The 18,482-nt window shown below is 50.4% G+C and overlaps 1 protein-coding gene across 1 annotated transcript; it reads left to right on the top strand.

The window, feature by feature from the left end:
- Positions 1-1,726: 1,726 nt before the first annotated feature.
- On the top strand, positions 1,727-7,851 carry SRSF3 (serine and arginine rich splicing factor 3). The gene is made up of 6 exons (XM_056511557.1): positions 1,727-1,890; positions 2,642-2,849; positions 3,702-3,836; positions 6,057-6,095; positions 6,717-6,803; positions 7,047-7,851. The coding sequence occupies exons 2-6, from the start codon at positions 2,644-2,646 to the stop codon at positions 7,072-7,074; spliced, it is 495 nt and encodes a 164-aa protein (XP_056367532.1). The 5' UTR covers positions 1,727-1,890; positions 2,642-2,643; the 3' UTR covers positions 7,075-7,851.
- The last annotated feature ends 10,631 nt before the right edge of the window (positions 7,852-18,482 follow it).

Below are 18,482 nucleotides of genomic sequence, written 5' to 3'. Positions count from 1 at the left end.
TGGGAGGATTTTGGGATGACACCAGAGCTGTGTGGCTGTGCTGGCACATCCCAGCCCAGCTCTGGGCATTTGGCTGAGCACTCTGACCTCTGCCTTGTGTCCCACTGCTGGGCCATGTTTAGTTTCTGAACAATGCCAAAAGCAAACTGAAAATGGATTGTGTTTGCATGACATGATTTTTGTGGACTGTGGTTTATAAAATGTGGCGACAGGCTTAACCCCAGGGAAGAACAGAGCAGGTAACATGTCCTAGGTGAGTGCTGACTGCTCTGTTTGCTTTGCAGCAGGTGAACTGACTTCTGAATAAATCCTTTGTTCCCAAGTCTGTCACCTGGAATTATCTTTATACATCATGTGTAACTTTGGTATGAAATTATAAGTTCTGTTAGGATACAAGGTTGTCCAAGTCGGTCTCTAATATTTGTTCTGTTATTTTTTTTTTTTAAATACCTATTATTGCAAATCTTAAATCATGTTTGAAATGTACATTATGTGATGAGAGGAGGGTCTAGGAATGCTGCAAACCCCCTTGCAGAAGGGAGGTGAGTGCTGGAAATCACCAAAGAAATCAAGAAATCACAAAGTGAAATGGCTGAACAGCTCCAACCTTCAAATTATTTCCTTTGTTTGTGTTGCCTCAGGAAATTAGCCATCAGCTAATTTAGATTACAATGGATTAGATTTCCTTAATTAATGGCAGGTAACTCTCAGATAATTGTACACACGATAAAGATACTCTGGAGCATTCATTACCTCAAAATCATTGTTGTGTTTCTGTCCCTCGTCCAGTTTTGATCCTTGGAGGGTTTTACTGAGAAAAAACTCTTAAAAATAATGGGGGATGCTGCAAAAGGTTTTTGAAAATTCCAGTTTATTATATCAGCTGGTTGTTTTTAATTCCAGTTGGGTTTCTGGAATTCTGGTAGACAAGGACACCCCATCCTCTGCACAGTTCCTGCTTGGAAAGCGTGGTCAACAAGAACAAATTTGTACTCAAAATGCCTTTTTTATATGATTTAAAGTATTATTAACTATACCTATACCTTTTAAATTTCTTCTCTGGCCTATGGCAAAGAGTTGAAGTCTGGATTAAACCCAGCCTAGCTGCAAAGGGAGGTTTTTGGGGTTATTGCAGCAACAGCCCTGGGTGGGTTTTTTATATTACCTGATAATCAAAACCAGGAGCTGTGTTATCTAAGGGACCCCTTGGGAGCAAGTAAATTGTTTAATTAGAGGTTAAAACCCATGTTGTATGTACAAATGTTATGTATGAATGAGAGTGGTAAAGCACACAACAGCACTGTGTATCTATAGCTAAATTTCCTCCCTTCAAATCCTCTCGAGAGCTTAAAAAAAAAATAATTCAATTCCGTCCTTTGTGCCTCAGTAAGCAAAGTCTGGACCTAAAATTTACCACCAACTCTGGCTTACAGCAGCTTGCTCAATACACTTATTTAAAGCTCACGGGGAGAAACGGCTCTGAGAGAATTAAAGCGTTGATAGGTGTGTACCCTATCTGGACGGACCTCATCGGGCCAGAAACAGAAGGAAATAAAACTTTATTTTTCACGTTGGCCAGAAAAACAACACTCCTGGGGGAGTTACCGCTCCCTGATTGCGGGGCCCCCTCAGCGCTCCCGCCATTACCGCCAGCACCCCACCCGCGCGCGCGCGCGCCGTGACGTCACCTGTCAATCAGCGCAACAGCGCCCGCTGATTCGCTGTCGCCCGGAGTCACGTGGAAGAGGGCTGGCCCTATATAAAGCCGGGCGTGGTGGTTGCTGGCCGCCATTTTGTCCAGTGAGGAAAAGCGGAGCTGGGGTCTCGCTGAGGGTCGAGTCGGCTGAGTTTAGCGCGAACTCGCTTCGCGCGCCCTCCCTCTGAGCACCGGTGAGGATCTTCACCCCGGAGGGGGCGGGGGGGAGGCGGCAGCCGCGGTCTTGGCGCCTGGCAGGGCGGCTGGAAGCGGCGGCGGCGGCAGACAAAGAGCAGCCGCCATTTTGTAACGCCGGGCCTGGGCGGCGGCTGCCGCGGCGCTGAGCGGAACCGGGCGGGGAGGCCGCGGGGTACCGGGAGGAGCCGCTTCTCGGCCCGCTCCTCGAGGCGAGGCGGGAGGTGCCGTGGGATCGGTGTGGCGGCGATTGGCCCGGCGGTGGCAGCGCTGCTCCCTCAGGGCGCGCTGAGGAGCAGCTCCGGAGCGAATCCCCGGGCATTGCCCGCGGGGCTCGGCGGGAGAAGGCGCTGCCCCCTCACCCCCTCCCCGCTCGTGCGCGGATCGCCCTGAGCCTAATCCCGATCCGGGAACAATGGAGCCTCCCCCGCACAGCGCCCTCTGCAGAGCCCCCCGCGCTGAGCGGGAAGGGGGGCGCAGGGAGCTTCCTCTTCAAATCTAAACCGTAAAAGTAAACGAAATTCCCCGAAGTAGTGCATTTTAGTCACAATGCATTATAGCAGCTCTCTTTTTTTGTTGGATATTGACATTCTTCTCCCACCCCGCCCGCCCATTCCAAACAATGTCTCCATTAGATTGTATCACTGTTGAAGTTTCAGGGGGAAGCAGCCAATAAAGTGACTTCCCTTGGGAGTGAAGGAGCACGTGCGCTGTGGTCAGTGTATGTGAACTTCTTTTTTCTTGTCCTAGCAATGCATCGTGACTCTTGTCCTCTGGACTGCAAGGTCTATGTGGGTAACCTTGGAAACAATGGCAACAAAACTGAATTAGAGCGAGCTTTTGGCTACTATGGACCACTGCGCAGTGTATGGGTGGCGAGAAATCCTCCTGGTTTTGCCTTTGTGGAATTTGAAGATCCCCGAGATGCAGCTGATGCAGTTAGAGAACTAGATGGAAGGTAAAATGTGCTTGTGTGCTTGGCTTGGCTGATTGTAGGAATGATACAGTTTTAAATTGTGAAGCTTAAACTGCAGGGCTAAGGTCTTGACACATTGCTTATGCACTGTTTATTTATGTGGTACTGTAAGGGTGTTCTTACAGTGCAGCAGTAGAATCCTGGAAGGGATGTTAAAGCCTCCGAATGTCACTCTCCCCATGGGCAGGGACACCTTCCACCATCTCAGGTTGCACCAAACTCCATCCACCCTGTCTTTGGACACTTTCAGGGATCCAGGAGCAGCCATAGCTTTTCTGGGCACCCTGTGCCAGGGCCTCCCCACCCTCCCAGGGAAGAATTCCTTCCCAATATCCCATCTAACCCCCCCTCCTTCACGAATAGCATTGTATTAGTTCAGTTTGCACTTCACAGTTGAGCTCCCAAGTTAGAAATTACTTGCATCTCTTTGTGTGTGTTAATCAAATTGCAGATTGTGTTGCTATAAAGAGGTGAAACTGATCACGGAGACCCTCCTTCACTCCCTGCCTGCTTTACTGGCAGAGCATTTCTGAGAAGCAGCCAAACCTTTTATCTGCCAAAGAATCTCAGAATGGTTTGGGCTCTAAGCCGGTCCAGTTCCACTCTGCCATGGGCAGGGACACCTTCCACTGGATAGATTGTTCCAAGTTGTTCCAAGCTCTGTCTAACCTGGCCTTGGACGCTTCCAAGGAAGGGTCCCCCACAGCCGTGCTGGAGCTAACTCTGGTCACTGTGCTCTGATGACAGAACATTTCTCCCTTCTCTGGGTGCTGTGTGCTTTATTCCATGCTGCATTCTCCGTGGGAGTGCTAACCAGCTCACCTCTCTGTGCAGAACCCTGTGTGGCTGTCGAGTCCGAGTGGAGCTCTCCAACGGGGAGAAGCGCAGTCGGAACCGCGGCCCCCCTCCGTCGTGGGGCCGGCGCCCTCGGGATGACTATCGCAGGAGGAGTCCCCCTCCTCGCCGCAGGTACCTGGGCACAGCACATTCCTAGAGCTCTTGGCACAGTTACCACCTAGCATCCTAGGAGCAGGCTTGTTAAAGGCATGTTGATGGATGGCATTCATCTATCTGATCATGATTCGGAAGTGACAAATGTAAAAAAAAAAAAAAACAACCAAAAATACCCAAAATACCCAAAATCAACTCCCCACAAAATCGAGGTGAACTTGAGTTGTGTTGAATGTTGTTGGCTTTTGTCCTTAGGTGACTGTGCAGTTGGTAGTCAGTGCCCTCTGTCCTGGGCTTATCCTCCTTCCTCTTAAAACCTGCTCATCTTCTAGTCACACTTTTCCCTTTCTTCCCCATACTTCAACTTAGGCTATTCCTTTCCTTTACTCCATAATGGCAGAACATGACATACAGCAGTTTAGCATTTCCATACCAATGGGTTTTTCCACTTTGTTTGCAGAACTTAAATACTTTCCAAGCAGGCAGCTGTGTAATAATAGATTGAGTAACAGTTGCTCTAAACATCTGGAATCTTGACACTTTAGTGTTAGTGTGGAAAAAAGCATCGTGTGACAATCCTGTCACTTGAGGTTTGCAAACCCAGCTCTAGCATATAGCAGGATTTTTGGGAACTGGCACGTTCTTGGACCCAGACTAGTTTGTCTGGCAGTTTAAGTGTGCACCGTGGTTTTTACAGGACTGAATTTACCTGTGGCAGGTGAGTGAAGTCCTCCCAAGCCAGGGTTTCAAACTTACCCTTTTGCTGTTGAAAAAAAAAAAATAACACATTAGGAGTATTTGTTAGCTAATAGATGGTTGTACTGATGGCTTGTTTTTCATTTTTTTTATGCTTTTTGGTCCATCTATTAATAAAAATGAACCCGTTACAGAGTCACCATCATGTCTCTTCTCACCACCCTCTGAGTCTGCATTAGCCAGCCAACTAGCCCTTTCAGCGTCATGTGACCAGCGCGCCCCATGCAGCTTGGCTGGTGTCGTTTCACATGACCCAGGCATGGCCAGTCGTCAGGTTGCACCGCCCTTTGGTTCCCGAGCATGCTGTTTTCTCTCAGCCTTCTCTCCAACCTTAACCAAATCGGCAGCAGCCACCTCGACCGCCCACACATTCCCGGCCAATCAGCTCAGCTGTTTATTTACCAAATGTCTTCACAACAACTACAGCAGCAGCCTTCGGCTAACAAAAAAGCAGGAAAAATCCACAACACCCCCTTCGCCAACCAACTAAATACAACGCAACATCTGGCAAAACCTTTTCAGCAAATTCTTCTTGGCAGTCAGTCCGGCAGCCTCACCTCACCATTTCTAGCTTGTTGAAACCAAAGACTTGTAAGTTTTTCCTGCTTATACAGTTTACTGCTGGTTAAAATAAGGAGTAAGCGGCTTATAAGTAATTACTTTTCTCAATCAAAGGCTGGCTGTGCATAATTAAGTGGTAACGTACATATGTTGCTTGAGAAAAACTTTTAAGGGTGATATGGAAGCTCTTACACTGTGAATAATGTAAAAAAACAGGATATTTGCATGTGAGATGCCAAACTAAATTTTTAATGAAGCTCTAACAAATGTAGCTTTTCCTTGCCAGAAAAATCCTATCACCTTTAAATGGTTTTACTAACAGTTTTCAAAACTTAAAACAATTACTTTTTGGGATGAACTGGGCCGAGCTAAGGTTATATTTTTAATTTTTTATTTTTTATAAGAAAATAGCCTAAACACACTCTATGGCATTAAAAATGACAATCACAAATATGCAGTTCTAATGTAGCACTTAATGGCATTATCAATATTGACACTGAGCGCATTTTCACTTTTTTTTTTCCACTTGATATCTCTTATGTCTTGTTATGGACCTTTTTGGCTTGCATGGGTTCCAAAACATTTGCTCTGTGCTATTTTTTTTTTTTTTTTTTGAACCACCTGTGGGACTTTGGTGTGGTGTTCTGGGCAGTGTATTTAGTTGAAATGGAAAGTGTTGCATTGGACAACTCTGCTCTGACGCATTCTTAGTTAAGTGAATTCGTGGTTGGAAACGTGCTGTTCACACTGAGCTTGGTTTTACTGCCTAATCTTTCCATGCCTTTTACTGGATGATGGATGCCAGTTATTCTTGGCACGTTCCCTGGGCCCAACAGTGAGTTTGACAAGTTGGGAAATGCCTCACCCCATTAAAGCTCAAAGAGTGGATCAAGTGCCTCACATTCGGTTTTCTGGTTCTAGATCACCACGAAGGAGAAGCTTTTCCCGGAGCCGCAGCAGGTACGAATCCCTTCCCTGCCCCATGGCCCCTCCAGCCTGGAGGGTTGGAAAGGACAGCCCAAAACAGCTCCACATGTGGGCTGTGCACAATCAGTAGCTTGGTACAAGGGAAGCAGATTTGCTTCTGTTATATTTGCTTGCCTGGAATTACTGAGCTGTTTGAGATTCCTGGGATAGCAGTGGAAGGATACTGAGGATGGAAGTAATTTCCTTTCTGCAGCTGCCTCGGGTCTTTGTCTGTTTTCCCCAAAGTTCAGGCATTAATGAGCTGCTCCCTCACAGATAGTGTGAGCATAGGATCATTGAGCCCTGAGGTGGGAAAAGACCTTTAAGACTGAGTCCAGCTGTAAATCAGAATGTGATTAGGTGGGATTCTGCAAAAAAGAAACCCAAAAAACTTATGCAAAGCACTGCATACTGCATGCCTGTTTACTGCACACTATAAGCTGTTGGCTCAGTCTGATTATTCTTCCCCCAAGAAAGGGTTAATAGCAGCATCAATAACAGGTTTTCCCTGGTTGAATAGTTAGAAACTTTCACTCCTAAAGGGAAGCTCCTCAGGGAGCCTCCTTGGCCTGATTAAGGCTTGCTCTGATGGTGTGGTGGTGTGATCTGTACCAGGTCCCTCTCCAGAGACAGAAGAAGAGAGAGATCACTGTCACGGGAAAGGAACCACAAGCCTTCTCGCTCCTTTTCCAGGTCTCGCAGGTAAGAGGGGTCTGCACTGTTTGTGTGTTCTGGGTAACTGTAACAATGACTCTGTGCCTTGCTGGAGAATCACCTCTAGTGTCATAGGAGATTCTTCACCCTAAACAATAAAATACTCCGTTTTATTAAATGAAACAGTATTTCTAAAATGCTTAAATATCACCTGCTGATTGGCTGGGGGGGTTTAAAGGAGAATCTGCTCCTGACACTTGATCCTGACCTTACCTGTGTGTTGTTCTTCAGTCGCTCCAGGTCAAATGAGAGGAAATAGGACTGTGGGAAGGAGCTGTGTACAGGAAGTCATGAGATCCGAAGCCAGGAGTATGTACAGAACATTGTTTTGTTTTGAAACTTCATAAAGCTTGGTGCATTTTTAAAATGTTTTAGCTGTTGAACTTGCTTTGTTCCTTGTATCTTGTAACAGGTGGCAAATGTAAAGATGTGAATCTGTATATGGTTCTGAGCAGATCCTATGATTTGTAATATTAATGGTTTTCCAATGTACCATTAGACACGGGGTGTGTGTGTGGAATGGCAAATGGTCTGTGTGATGTGGCTGGGAGAGCATGGCTGGGGTGGGGGTTGCTGGGGCTCAGCTGGAGGAATGGTGCAGGGATGGTGTGTTCCTTGTGGAATCAGGCCAGGAGCAGAGCAGGACATGGGTGCTCCACAGCCCATCTGGGAAAGAGTCATGAGCCAGTGGCACAGGGGAAGGGGAGGGAAAGGGTTGGGGGCTGCAGCTTCATCCAGGTCCAGTTGACTGAGCTGCTTTATATTCCATGAAATAAAACTTTTAGCTATTAGGGTCAGTTAATTTTGTACTTGATGTAAGTAGAGTCCTGAATTAGATAACTGTTGGTTGACCATGTGTTCCAGAAGCTCTGAAAAGACCAAATCCACAGCAGAACTGACACCTGGAGTGGATGTGTTGTGTCTAATGGTACATTGTAAACATTAGTTATTAAACATTTCTTTACTGTACAAGAATTTTCATGTCACTTGTAAAATGTCTTTTGTGAGATCCTTGGGATTAAAGTTTTGGTTACAACTCGTTGTTCAGTATTTAACTCATCCCTGACTGTGACAGTTGCCCCAGCTGGCTGTAACACACCTGTGAAGTGCCCAGCACAGCTGTGCCTGCTCACCTGTCCCTGCTGAGGGTGTCACTCCCCCATGGAGTGACCCTAATCCCTGTTCTGCAGGTTCAGCTGGGGTGGGCAGTAGCTGATGCCACCTGACTTCTTGCCTAGCAGTGAGCCCTGTTCTTGGAAAACCAGCTGAAGGTGCTAAGGTTTGCCATGGGCTTTGCATGCCAGCTGTGGGTTGGGAACAGCATTTCAGGTATTCATCCTGTCTCAGTTTAGAAATTGCTGGTCTGTAAACTAAAACTTACCCTGAAGTTTCATTTCCTGTAGAAATGCAGCATGGCTGCAGAGCAGGTGGAGCTGCCACACTGCCCAAGGGCTGCCTTGGATCTGAATCCCAGAGAAGATGTGCTCCATTGGTTCAGTTGTGTGGTTTAGATTAAATCCCTCATGACCACTGGTGGTGGAGTTTCCTTTGCTTGGTGGTTTCCAGGCCGTGACAAGGAGATGGTGAAGCTGTAAGGATGTGCAGTGCTGCACCCTTGGCTTGCTGAGCTCAGTGTCTGGATTGATTTATTTTTTTAATGACTTAGTGTTTATGGTTGGACTGAGTCTTGAAGGTCCCTTCAGCCTCAGTGACTCTGAGGTTCTGTTGATGGGTTGAAGACTGTGCGACACAGCAACTTCCAAACGCAGGGTGGCCGCAGGAGCTGCAGGAGGCACTCCCAGCGCCGCTGTCCCTGAGCGGGATTCAGGGCGAGCAGGGAAGGGCCGGGCCCGTGTGCCCCGCGGGGAGCGGGTGGAGCCGCTCGGGCCGTGCGGTGCCGCCGGTGCCCGGCAGGGGTCAGCGCGGGGCCGGGACCGGGACCGGGGCCTGTCCCTGTGCGGGCGTGCCGGGCCCCGCCCGCTTCTGTTCGCGTTCCGTGCTCGCGTCTGCCGGCACAGACCTTCCTCCTGTGGTTACCTGGGGGAACAAGGAGCCTTCAGTAGTTCAGCTACTGCAGGGAGAGAAATCTGAAGTGCCAGAGACAGTGGGAAGCAGGTTGTGGTTTTCATACACAACAGAGTCTTGCAGAACTGGAAGCATTTCAGTTTCAGGTTTCTGACTTTTACTCCTCAGCTGAATGAAGAAGTTGCCCCTTAGATCAAAAGTGTGCTGGTTCTATATAATCAGGTGGAGATTTGAAGGGGAACACTTCAAACAGCTTCTAGAGAAAGATGGGAAATACATGGATATGTATAAACACAGATTGGATAGCCCTTCTCACAGGGTATAAGTAACAAGAGCTATTTTTGATGTACCAGCACATTCATGGAGTTCAGGCATCCCCTTCCTTTCTGAGGGAGTGACCAGCTTGGGAGTGTTGTGTTTAAAAAGTTTGCTCTCAAGTTAAATGCTTCCAACAAGGAAGTGTTGGTGTTCTGAGGCCAGGGACATCCCTTGTCTCTCCCCAAAGATTCTGACACCAGGAAGTGTCACCGAGCAGTTTGTCCCTGCCAGGGCAGGACAGAGGGACATTAGCCAAGGCTGCTTGGCAGAACCTCAGCCTGCTCTGGAGACCCCTGGGGTGATGGAGCAATTGCTGCTGCCTGACACCTTCCAAATTGTTTCAGGGCCTGCTTTCATGGTGCTGACAGTAATGACTTATGCTGTTTCTAATTTGGGGAGAGGTTTAACTGCCCCTGCTGCAGGCAGGAGCATCCTGGGGTTAATGCTCAGAGATCCTCAACAGTGCCTGAGCACATCCCAGTTATTTTATACACCCTCCCTGGGGAGGGCATTGTGTGCAAATGGGTTTCCAAAGAGAAGGATCTTTTTTTTTTCTTTTTATGTACATGCTGCTCCTTGTTTATGACCAAAGATCATGTTAAGGATGTGCCTTGCACTTGGAAAATGGAGAGGTTAAGGATGTCCTTGCTTTTGTTGGGATTTGTTCCACTGGCCTTCCAACAGTGTTGTGCTTGGGTGAGGAGTCTATCTTTGGTGGGGGTCTATCAGCAGAATCCAGTGCTGGAAGGATTTTTTGACCTGTAGATGTTTTCAGGGTTTTGTGTTTATTAATGCAATCGTGGAATCACTAACTAGCATTGAGTCCAGCTGTTCCCCCAGCAGTGCCTGAGCACTTCTGCAGCTTTTTACTGCTATCACTTCTTTTCAGTTTCCAGTTTTACTTTCATTTGCCATAATCTCATCACCATGAGCTGTCTCAATATCTCCTGATATACAGATCCTCAAAGTGGCTGAATGTTGGACAAACTTATTTCTGCTGGATTTAATCCCTGTACCTATGTTGAAATACTGTCCCAAAACCTGAGCTGCAGTCCCCACCACAGATCCACCTGCTCTGGTGCTGTTGTAATGCAAAGTCTCTTGGCTGGAAAAGGAAAAAAAAAAAAAAAAGTGAAGAAACTGGAGCATCAACCCCTTTTACAAACAAAAGGCTGAAGGGCAGGAGTGCAATTCCAGTCGCTCCGGTTGGACCTTAGCTCGGCTGGGAGCTGCTGTAAAGGGGCGGCTCCCAGTGCCCTGTGCTGGAATGCAGCTGCCTCCAGCCTCACACCTCAGCTGCCTCCAGCAGGCACAATAAAGCAAATAATTTGTGCTTTGCACTTGGTCAGACAGGGGCTTGCTGGAGCTGGAGCCTTGTCCCAGGCTCTCCCATGAGAAGCATTCTGGCTTCCTCGAAACACCAGCGCTGGCTGGGGTTGCTCTTTCATTTCTGCAGTTTCACTGGGGCATGGCTGTGAGTTCCTCTGTTAATGCCTTTCAAACAAACACGGCTGGGGACTAAAATAAACAGGGATCCAGACAAATATAAAATAGACATGCAAGAGGAACACTATGTTCGTTCCCAAGTGATTCATTTGGCTATTATTTAATAATTTAGTGGCTGACATAACTCAGAGTTGAACAAATCTTCACATTGATTCGGGTGGTGTTTCTGCTCGCTCCTCTAAGTCATTTTAGTTGTCAGATTTTCTGTGGGAGTGAGCCCAGTCAGAAAGGGGAGTGTTTGTCCTTCCATCTGGATCCTGTCACTGCCCAGTGGTGTCACCCCACACCTCCCTGACTGTGAGGAGGTTCCTCCTGCTGCAGTCACACTGTTGTTTGTGGGCATTTTGCTGGGTAACACAGGGGTTGTGATGTTCCACTGCCTGATGTCACCCCCAGAACACCCTGAGGTGTGTGACGGGCCCTGGGCAGCCCCAGAGCTCTGTCTGGACACTGCTATCGGGGTGCAGCAGTGGTGTCAGGGTGGGGCACTGTGTCACCCAGGCTGTCACTTGGGAAGATCACCCCTGCCAGCTGTGAGAGAGGCATTATCTCCTCACTGGCAGAGACTGTTTAGAACATGCATATTAGAACATGAATATTCAAAAATATGCAGCAGGAAGCCCCGGCGCTGTCCCAGCCCTTCCTGCTGGTGGAGGGTTTGCTGTCAGTGTTTGATACAAAGTGTTTGCAGTCAGTGCTTCAGGGAATCCCAGGATGGTTTGGGTTGGGAGGGACCTTCAAACTCATTTTGTTCCACCCTTTGCCATGAGCAGGGACACCTTCCACTATCCCAGTTTGCTCCAAGCCCTGTCCAACCTGGCCTGGGACACTTCCAGGCTGGGGCAGCCACATCTGCTCTGAGGGCCTCAGCCTCATTGCAGGGAAGGATTTCTGCCCAGCACCAGTGCTATTACACCTGCACTGGGTGCTGCTCTTCCTGCTGCTGGATTGATCAGCTTTTCATGCACTTGTACTATAAACTTTGTGGGAGGAGGTTGCCCCAGCTGGGGAGATAAGCTCCAGGTGTGGTTTGCTGCCACTCCTGCCAAGTTGTCCTTGCAGCTGCCTGGCTGACACGTGCCGCTCAGAAACTCGTGGATGAAACTCTGCCAGATTTGGAGTCAGGAGTTCCCCTGTGCAGGGAATGTTTGTGGGGTATTTTTTGGTCTATAGGTATTTCCAGGGTTTCATGTTTCATAGAATCATGAAATCACTTAGGTTGGAAAAGCCCTCGAAGATCATAAAGGCCAATTGTTCCCCCAAGCTCTGCCAGGTCCAGCACTAACCCATGTCCCTACGTGCCACATCCACACATTTTTATAAATACTTCCAGGGATGGTTAGACTGCCTCTGCCCTGGACAGCCTTTGCATGTGCTTGACAACCCTTCTGGTGAGGAATTTTTGCTAATATCCAACCTAAACTTCTGGTGCAGCTTGAGGCTGTTTGATCCTGTCCCTGTTCCCTGGCAGCAGAGCCCGACCCCCACCTGGCTTCCCCCATTTGTGCAGAGCCAGAAGGTCCCCCCTGAGCCTCCTTTTCTCCAAGCTGAGCCCCCCCAGATCTCTCAGCTGCTCCTGCTGCTCCAGACCCTTCCCCAGCTCTGGTCCATTCTCTGGACACACTCCAGCCCCTCAATGTCCTTCTTGCCATGAGGGGCCCAAAACTGAACACAGTACTCGAGGTGTGGCCTTAGCAGTGCCCAGCACAGGGGCAGGGACACTTCCCAGCTTTACAACATCCCTCTCCCTTTGTGGATTTACAGTTGATAATCTATAAATCCCTGAGTGTTCTGCAAAGCTGAGGTTTGTGCAGAGGTGGGAAGGGCTCTGGTGCAGCGTTGCTGCTGGTGGGTGAAGCACAGAACATAAAACCTTGTTTCCAGCCTCTGTGGCACTGCTGACCACAGCAAATTTTCTTCTTTCTCTGAAACTGAAAGAGAAAGGTTTTATTTTTGGCACCTGGAACTCCCCAACTTTAATCTCTTTGGAGCTGGTGGAGTGTGTGGAGTGTGTCCACCCCATGGCCCAGCTCAGGGTCAGAGCCAGTGGGGTGAAAGCTGCTCCTCCATCCCCATTCCAGGAAATCCTGCTCTGCCTGACAGACATGCAGGAGGGAAAGTGCAATCGACCCTTACCCCGGTGTCAAGGTGGTGGCTGTCATATCATCAGCCCTGCCTTTATTGCCGTCTCAGCTGTCCCCTCCCATTACCTCTGCTCTGCCCCGGGCTGGGCACGAGGCGCCGTGCAGGCGGGGCTCTGTCTGTCGGTCTGTCCGTGGTCTGGGTCCTGCTCCTGCCCTCCTACAGATCCCGTTTCATGTATGTTCAGGGTCTGCCTGCCCCTGGCTCTGCCCCTTCCCTCCTCTGCCCACGCCCACCCCGTCCTGGCCCCCAGCACAAGAGCCAGGTGAATCAGGATGCTGTGCTCAGCCGGGCATTCCCGAAAGGTGTGACTGGAGATCCCAGCAGGTGGTGACACACGCTGAGCCAGCGGGTGTTGGGATGGGCAGCGGGCTCCCTCCTTTGCTTATCCTGCTGGGTAAGGTCCTGCTGCTCCTCCCCCTGCCCTGACTGAGGTGATGGGGGACTAATAACAACCCCCAGTGGGCATTTTGGACGGACCTTAGTGCCTGCAGGAAGCTCTGCAAGAGGCTGGAGCCGCTGGCCCCGGTTCCCAGCGGGGTGTCTGGGTCCCCTCCGGGCATCTGCCCCTCCTGCCGCGCCGGGGCCGCGGGCAATGAGGTGGAGCAGCCGGGAATAAAGGGACAGCCGGGTTTGGAGCCAGGTACCCCGAACAATGAGGCCTTTGCTGCCAGCAAAAAAAACCCCACAAAGCTTCCAAGCTGCTCATGGAAAGTCAGTGAAGCAATTACGTTAATGACTATGAATGGGGCTAAAAACAATCTTGGATGAAAATGAGTGAGGGGCCGAATGAAGCGACCAATTCATAGCCCGGCTCCCGCATCCAGGAATATTTCCTGTAAGCAAAGGCCTCGTTTTGGGACTGTCTCATCCCCCATTTGTGCTTGGTGGGACTCTATTTCCACTCTGCTGGGTCTGGTGTCTCATCAAAATGCCTTCATAAATGGGGCAAACAAGGGCTGGATATGGCAGGGGAACAGTCAATTAACACGATCCGAGTTCTTTTAGGGGCAGAGTTAATCAAGCATTCAGCGTTTTGTCATTCTTGTCTTTCTTTCCTGGGAAAATCCTATTAGTATAAAATCACTTAATTGGGCACTTCAAAGAGCTGATGGGAAAACAGGCTTCACTGGGATATAAACGCCCTCCAGCCGAACACTGGGTTCATTTAGGCTTCTGCTGGAGCGTGAGGGTTTCATTAAGAGCCTTCACGTTTCCCACTTAAAAGAAAAAAGCTTGTTAGCAGAGATAATAAAAAAAACACATAGAAAAAACTCTTGGTGATTTGAATCTTGCTGAAGAGGGTTTTTAGTGCTGGAATATTCAGGACTTTGTCACTGGCAATCTGCTGTCCTGAGTTGAGCAATTTCCACCTGCTTGGGATATTCTGGCAAATAAAAGCTGTTTGAGGAGGGGAAAAAATCAGCCCTGTGCCCCATGGAGTGGGACACAGGCCTGGCTGGACATTTGGGGTGTGTTCTGCAGGACTGAACCCCAACCCCATGTGCTCATCCCCACTCTCCGTGCTGAGGCAGAGGTCCTGTGTTAGCTCCCCCCATTTTCAGGGTGTTTCCCTTGGTAGAAATTCACCTTTTTGCAGAGTTTATGTTTACTTCACCTTGAAAAATATGTGTGCCCTGATGTCTGCCATCTTCATTCCAAAACACCTGAGAGATGCTCATCTGCCCAAATCTTTGCTGTTTTTCCCTCTGTGCTGGTTGATCTAACAGGAATATTAGTTAGATATTACTGCCCAAAAAACCCTGATGATTCCTGCAAACACAGCTCCACGAAGCCACATTTCCCCATTCTCCCTCCTATCCAAGGCTGGAGTCCTGCATCTGACCCAAGCCGTTCCCTGCTCTGCTGTGTGGGAATAAATTTCCCAACACAACTTTTTCTGTACAAGGTGTCCACCCAGACGACCACAGCTGTTGTTGATGTTTATGGTGATGTGTGTCCACCCAGTCGACCATAATTGTTGATGTTTGTGTTGATTATTTGTTAATGTTTTATGTCTGTAAATTGTTAATGCTCTGGCTGTTTGTCCCTTACCCCATCCCAGTACCCAGTATCCACACACCCCTCCACTGCCCCCTTCAAAATGGAGCACATGCTCATGGGATATCACTCAGTGATAAAAACCCCTAAAAACAAGGAGCCAGTATAACATCTAGGACTAAAAAATGGCACTCCCAAGTGAAGAAAACAGTGGAGAAGATGGAATCACCAACCAGAGCCTTTTCACCTTGTCACCATGACTTCAACTGCACTGGGTCAGCATGACACCCCTAGACCAAGAGCCTGTGAGTATTTTCTTAGGGATTCTGGCAAGGGGGGGAGTCCCAGCTCTGTCGTTTGGCAATGCTGAATTCCTCCTCCTTTGTGTTGTCCAGTAGGAGCAGTGGTGGTGTGTGTGACCCCTCAGGTTCCCCACCCGAAGCTGGTATTAAAAAAGGAGCTGATGTGCTGGCCCATCCATTCCACGCTGGAACTCCCACCCACGTCCCCGTGGCTTTTTGGGGCGCTGCTCCCCGAGTCAGGGGAGGACACGGGACAGGGACGAGGCTGGAGTCAGAAGCGATGTGTCCGGGCACGTTCCCTGGCGGATCCTGGCTGTGCGAGGATGGGCTGAGTCACACCGGGCTCTGCCTGCCGTGAGTAATGTGTTTGCTTCCGTGTCTGCAGAGCCTTCCCCTCCCTTCGGCTCCTGCGGGACCCACCTGGGGAGATCCCCTGGGAATCCGAGCTCCCGAGGGCCGAGGCAGCGGCTGCTCTCAGTGTTTGGGTGCCCCCGGTGCTGGGAAGGAGGTTCCTTTGAAGGCTGTGAAATGTTGCACTCGTTTAATACATTCCTTTTGCTTCCAGGCATTGGGATGGGTTACTCAAGGAAATCATAAACATGGATTCTCCCACGACCACACCCCTCCCGGGTGGGGGTTTGGGAGCTCTGGGAGGGCGAGCCGGGGGCAGGGGAGGTGACAGATCCCACACTGTGGCTATAAATGGTGAGAAGGAAATAGCCCATCAGCCCTCGGCGCTGACCCTGCTCCCAGTGCTGTGCCTGCCCTTCTCCTCCTCCTCCGTGCTGTGGGATCAAACCATGAATCACCTTTGGGATTTTCTCATTTTTTTGAAGTTCCTCTATCGCCTTCTTAATCACTCTTTCGCCCCCCACCCCCTCCATTCTTTTCTCTGGTAATGCCACTGCAGACGAGCCCATGGACTTCCTGACCCAGACCCTGACGCCATCCCTCTCCCCACTTCCCATTTCCAAAAACCCGCTTGGCTGAGCTCTCCCCCGATGCCTGCGGGAAGGGAAGCGAGAGTGGAGTTTGAAAGAGGCAGAAACCTGCCCATACCCCCCATCCCAGAGTGGGGAGCGACCCCTCACCCCACCAAAAAATCACTGAGAGAATTACAAAGGGAAAATCTACGTCTGATTTTCTCGCAGAGTTAGTTCTGGGATGAATCCCTGGTGTAACTGGGATGTTCCCAGCAGCCAGGCTGGTTGGTTATCTCACTTTTTGAATCCCTCACTCTTGCCTCAGTGGCTGTGGGGCTGCCCTGGGTTGCACAAACTCCTTCCTCTGCCACTTCAAAAAGCTGCCGGTTTGATGTTCCCATTTCCTTCTATGCACTGTGGGGGGCAGAAGGGACGGGGCTTTTTCATGGAAAGAAAGGGATGTGTTTTAAGCATTTCCTTTTTTATGGAAAGAAAGGGATGTGTTTTAAGCAGGGAGCATCCTCTGGTAACTGCTGCTCTATCCCCGAGTCCCAGCTGGCACTGGAGCTGCACCGACCCGAGGGATGCTCACGGTGCTGGGGCGGTGCCGACTGCATCCCTCACATCCAGAGGGAGCAAACCCACACCTGCAGCTGGGGCAGAGCTGGAGCTTGGCAAGGAAATGATCCACAACCACCCAGCACCGCAGCTACCTCTGCAGTGAGGCTGTGGGGGCTGCTCCTTGCACCCAGAAGCAAAAACCATTCCCAGGTGGAAAAACCAGTGACAGCTTCCCTGTCCCAACTTGCCCCCTCCTCTCCCTGCCTATTACAAATGGAAAGACAGGATGAATTTTAGAGCCTTTAAGTCCGTGCTGAAGCTTTCCAGGATGGATTTTCGTGGTGTGTAACATGAATTTAAGATGATTTTCTGTTCCCCATCTTCCTTTCACCTTCCCTGTCCATCCCACTGTGCCTGTCTGGAGGCAGCCACGGGGCTGAGCAGCCACTACTGATCCAAATCCCAGCACCCTGGCACAGCCCAGCTCCACACAGTGGGGATGAGTGATTGCAAAATCCTCCTTCAGCATGTGACAGCCTCCACTCAAACATGCCCAAACATATTTCCCAGCTGCTCCAGCCAGTGGGAAGCTGCTGGTCCAGCTGGAAAAAGCAGGAGTGGTCTGCACACCAAGGGTTCTCCTCAGCACCCCAGCACCTGCTGCCTCCAGGGGCTTTTGAGGAGACCTGGAATTCCCAAGGGATCATTTTAACATGGCCTTTGTCACTTGGAATTGTGTTGTCACCTCCTTGTGCCCACAGGAGCAGGTTGTGTTTGTCTCCATGTGCCGAGTCTGGGCTGGGATGGGCTGCAGGACACGGCCCCTGTGCCCTGCTGGGCAGGGATGGACAGGGATGGACAGGGATCAACAGGGATGGGCAGGGATTAACAGGGATGGGCAGGGATGGACAGGGATGGACAGGGATGAGCAGGGATGGGCAGGGATGGACGGGGATGAGCAGGGATGGGCAGGGATGGACAGGGATGGGCAGGGATGGACAGGGATGGACAGGGATGGACAGGGATGAGCAGGGATGAGCAGGGATGGACAGGGATGGGCAGGGATGGACAGGGATGGGCAGGGATGAGCAGGGATGAGCAGGGATGGGCAGGGATGGGGCAGGGATGGACAGGGATGAGCAGGGATGAGCAGGGATGGGGCAGGGATGAGCAGGGATGAGCAGGGATGGACAGGGATGGACAGGGATGAGCAGGGATGGACAGGGATGAGCAGGGATGGGCAGGGATGAGCAGGGATGGAGCAGGGATGAGCAGGGATGGACAGGGATGAGCAGGGATGGACAGGGATGGGCAGGGATGAGCAGGGATGAGCAGGGATGGGCAGGGATGGGCAGGGATGGACCCACAGACCAGGCTCAGGGCAGGTATCCTCCAGACCCGCAGAGTAACCCCGGCTGAAGCTGCCCTGGCTTCACACCTTTCTTGCCTGTGGACTTGGATGTATTTTCCAGCTAAGCCACAGATCCCCTCAAATCCTTACAATAGGTTCCTGCAGGACATGCACAGACTTGTTCCTCCTCCTCATCCCTGCCTGGACATCTGCAGGACTCAGAGCAGCAGATCCTACTCCAAACACTTTTTTTCCACCCACAGCAGGTGCTAGGGTTCAGCTGGTGGAGCAGAGCCAGGCCTGGGGGAGACAATCCAGCTGGAGAGGCCTGGGGTGGCCCGGGATGGGTTGGGCAGTGCCTGGGGAGAATCATCACCGTGTTGGCACCCCGAGGGGCTGAGCCACCCCTTCCTTAATCCACGAATCTCCTTCCTACAGCGGCCCTGTGGGTGGGACAGCCCAGCCAGGACTGGACCCCTTCGAGCCGGCTGAACTCCTGCATCTCCCGGCTGGAATGTGGCACCTCTGTATCCATGGC

The sequence above is a fragment of the Oenanthe melanoleuca genome, chromosome 26 (assembly GCF_029582105.1).
Source record: "Oenanthe melanoleuca isolate GR-GAL-2019-014 chromosome 26, OMel1.0, whole genome shotgun sequence".
NCBI lineage: Eukaryota > Metazoa > Chordata > Aves > Passeriformes > Muscicapidae > Oenanthe > Oenanthe melanoleuca.
The sequence above is the reverse complement of the archived record's forward strand: the minus strand, read 5'-3'. Positions and strand labels throughout refer to the sequence as shown.

Coding starts and splice junctions, on each gene's coding strand:
- SRSF3 (XM_056511557.1), top strand. CDS start 2,644: ATGCATCGTGACTCTTGTCCTCTGGACTGCAAGGTCTATGTGGGTAAC. Junction 6,096..6,716: donor TTTTCCCGGAGCCGCAGCAG/GTACGAATCCCT, acceptor GATCTGTACCAG/GTCCCTCTCCAGAGACAGAA. Junction 6,804..7,046: donor TCCTTTTCCAGGTCTCGCAG/GTAAGAGGGGTC, acceptor GTTGTTCTTCAG/TCGCTCCAGGTCAAATGAGA.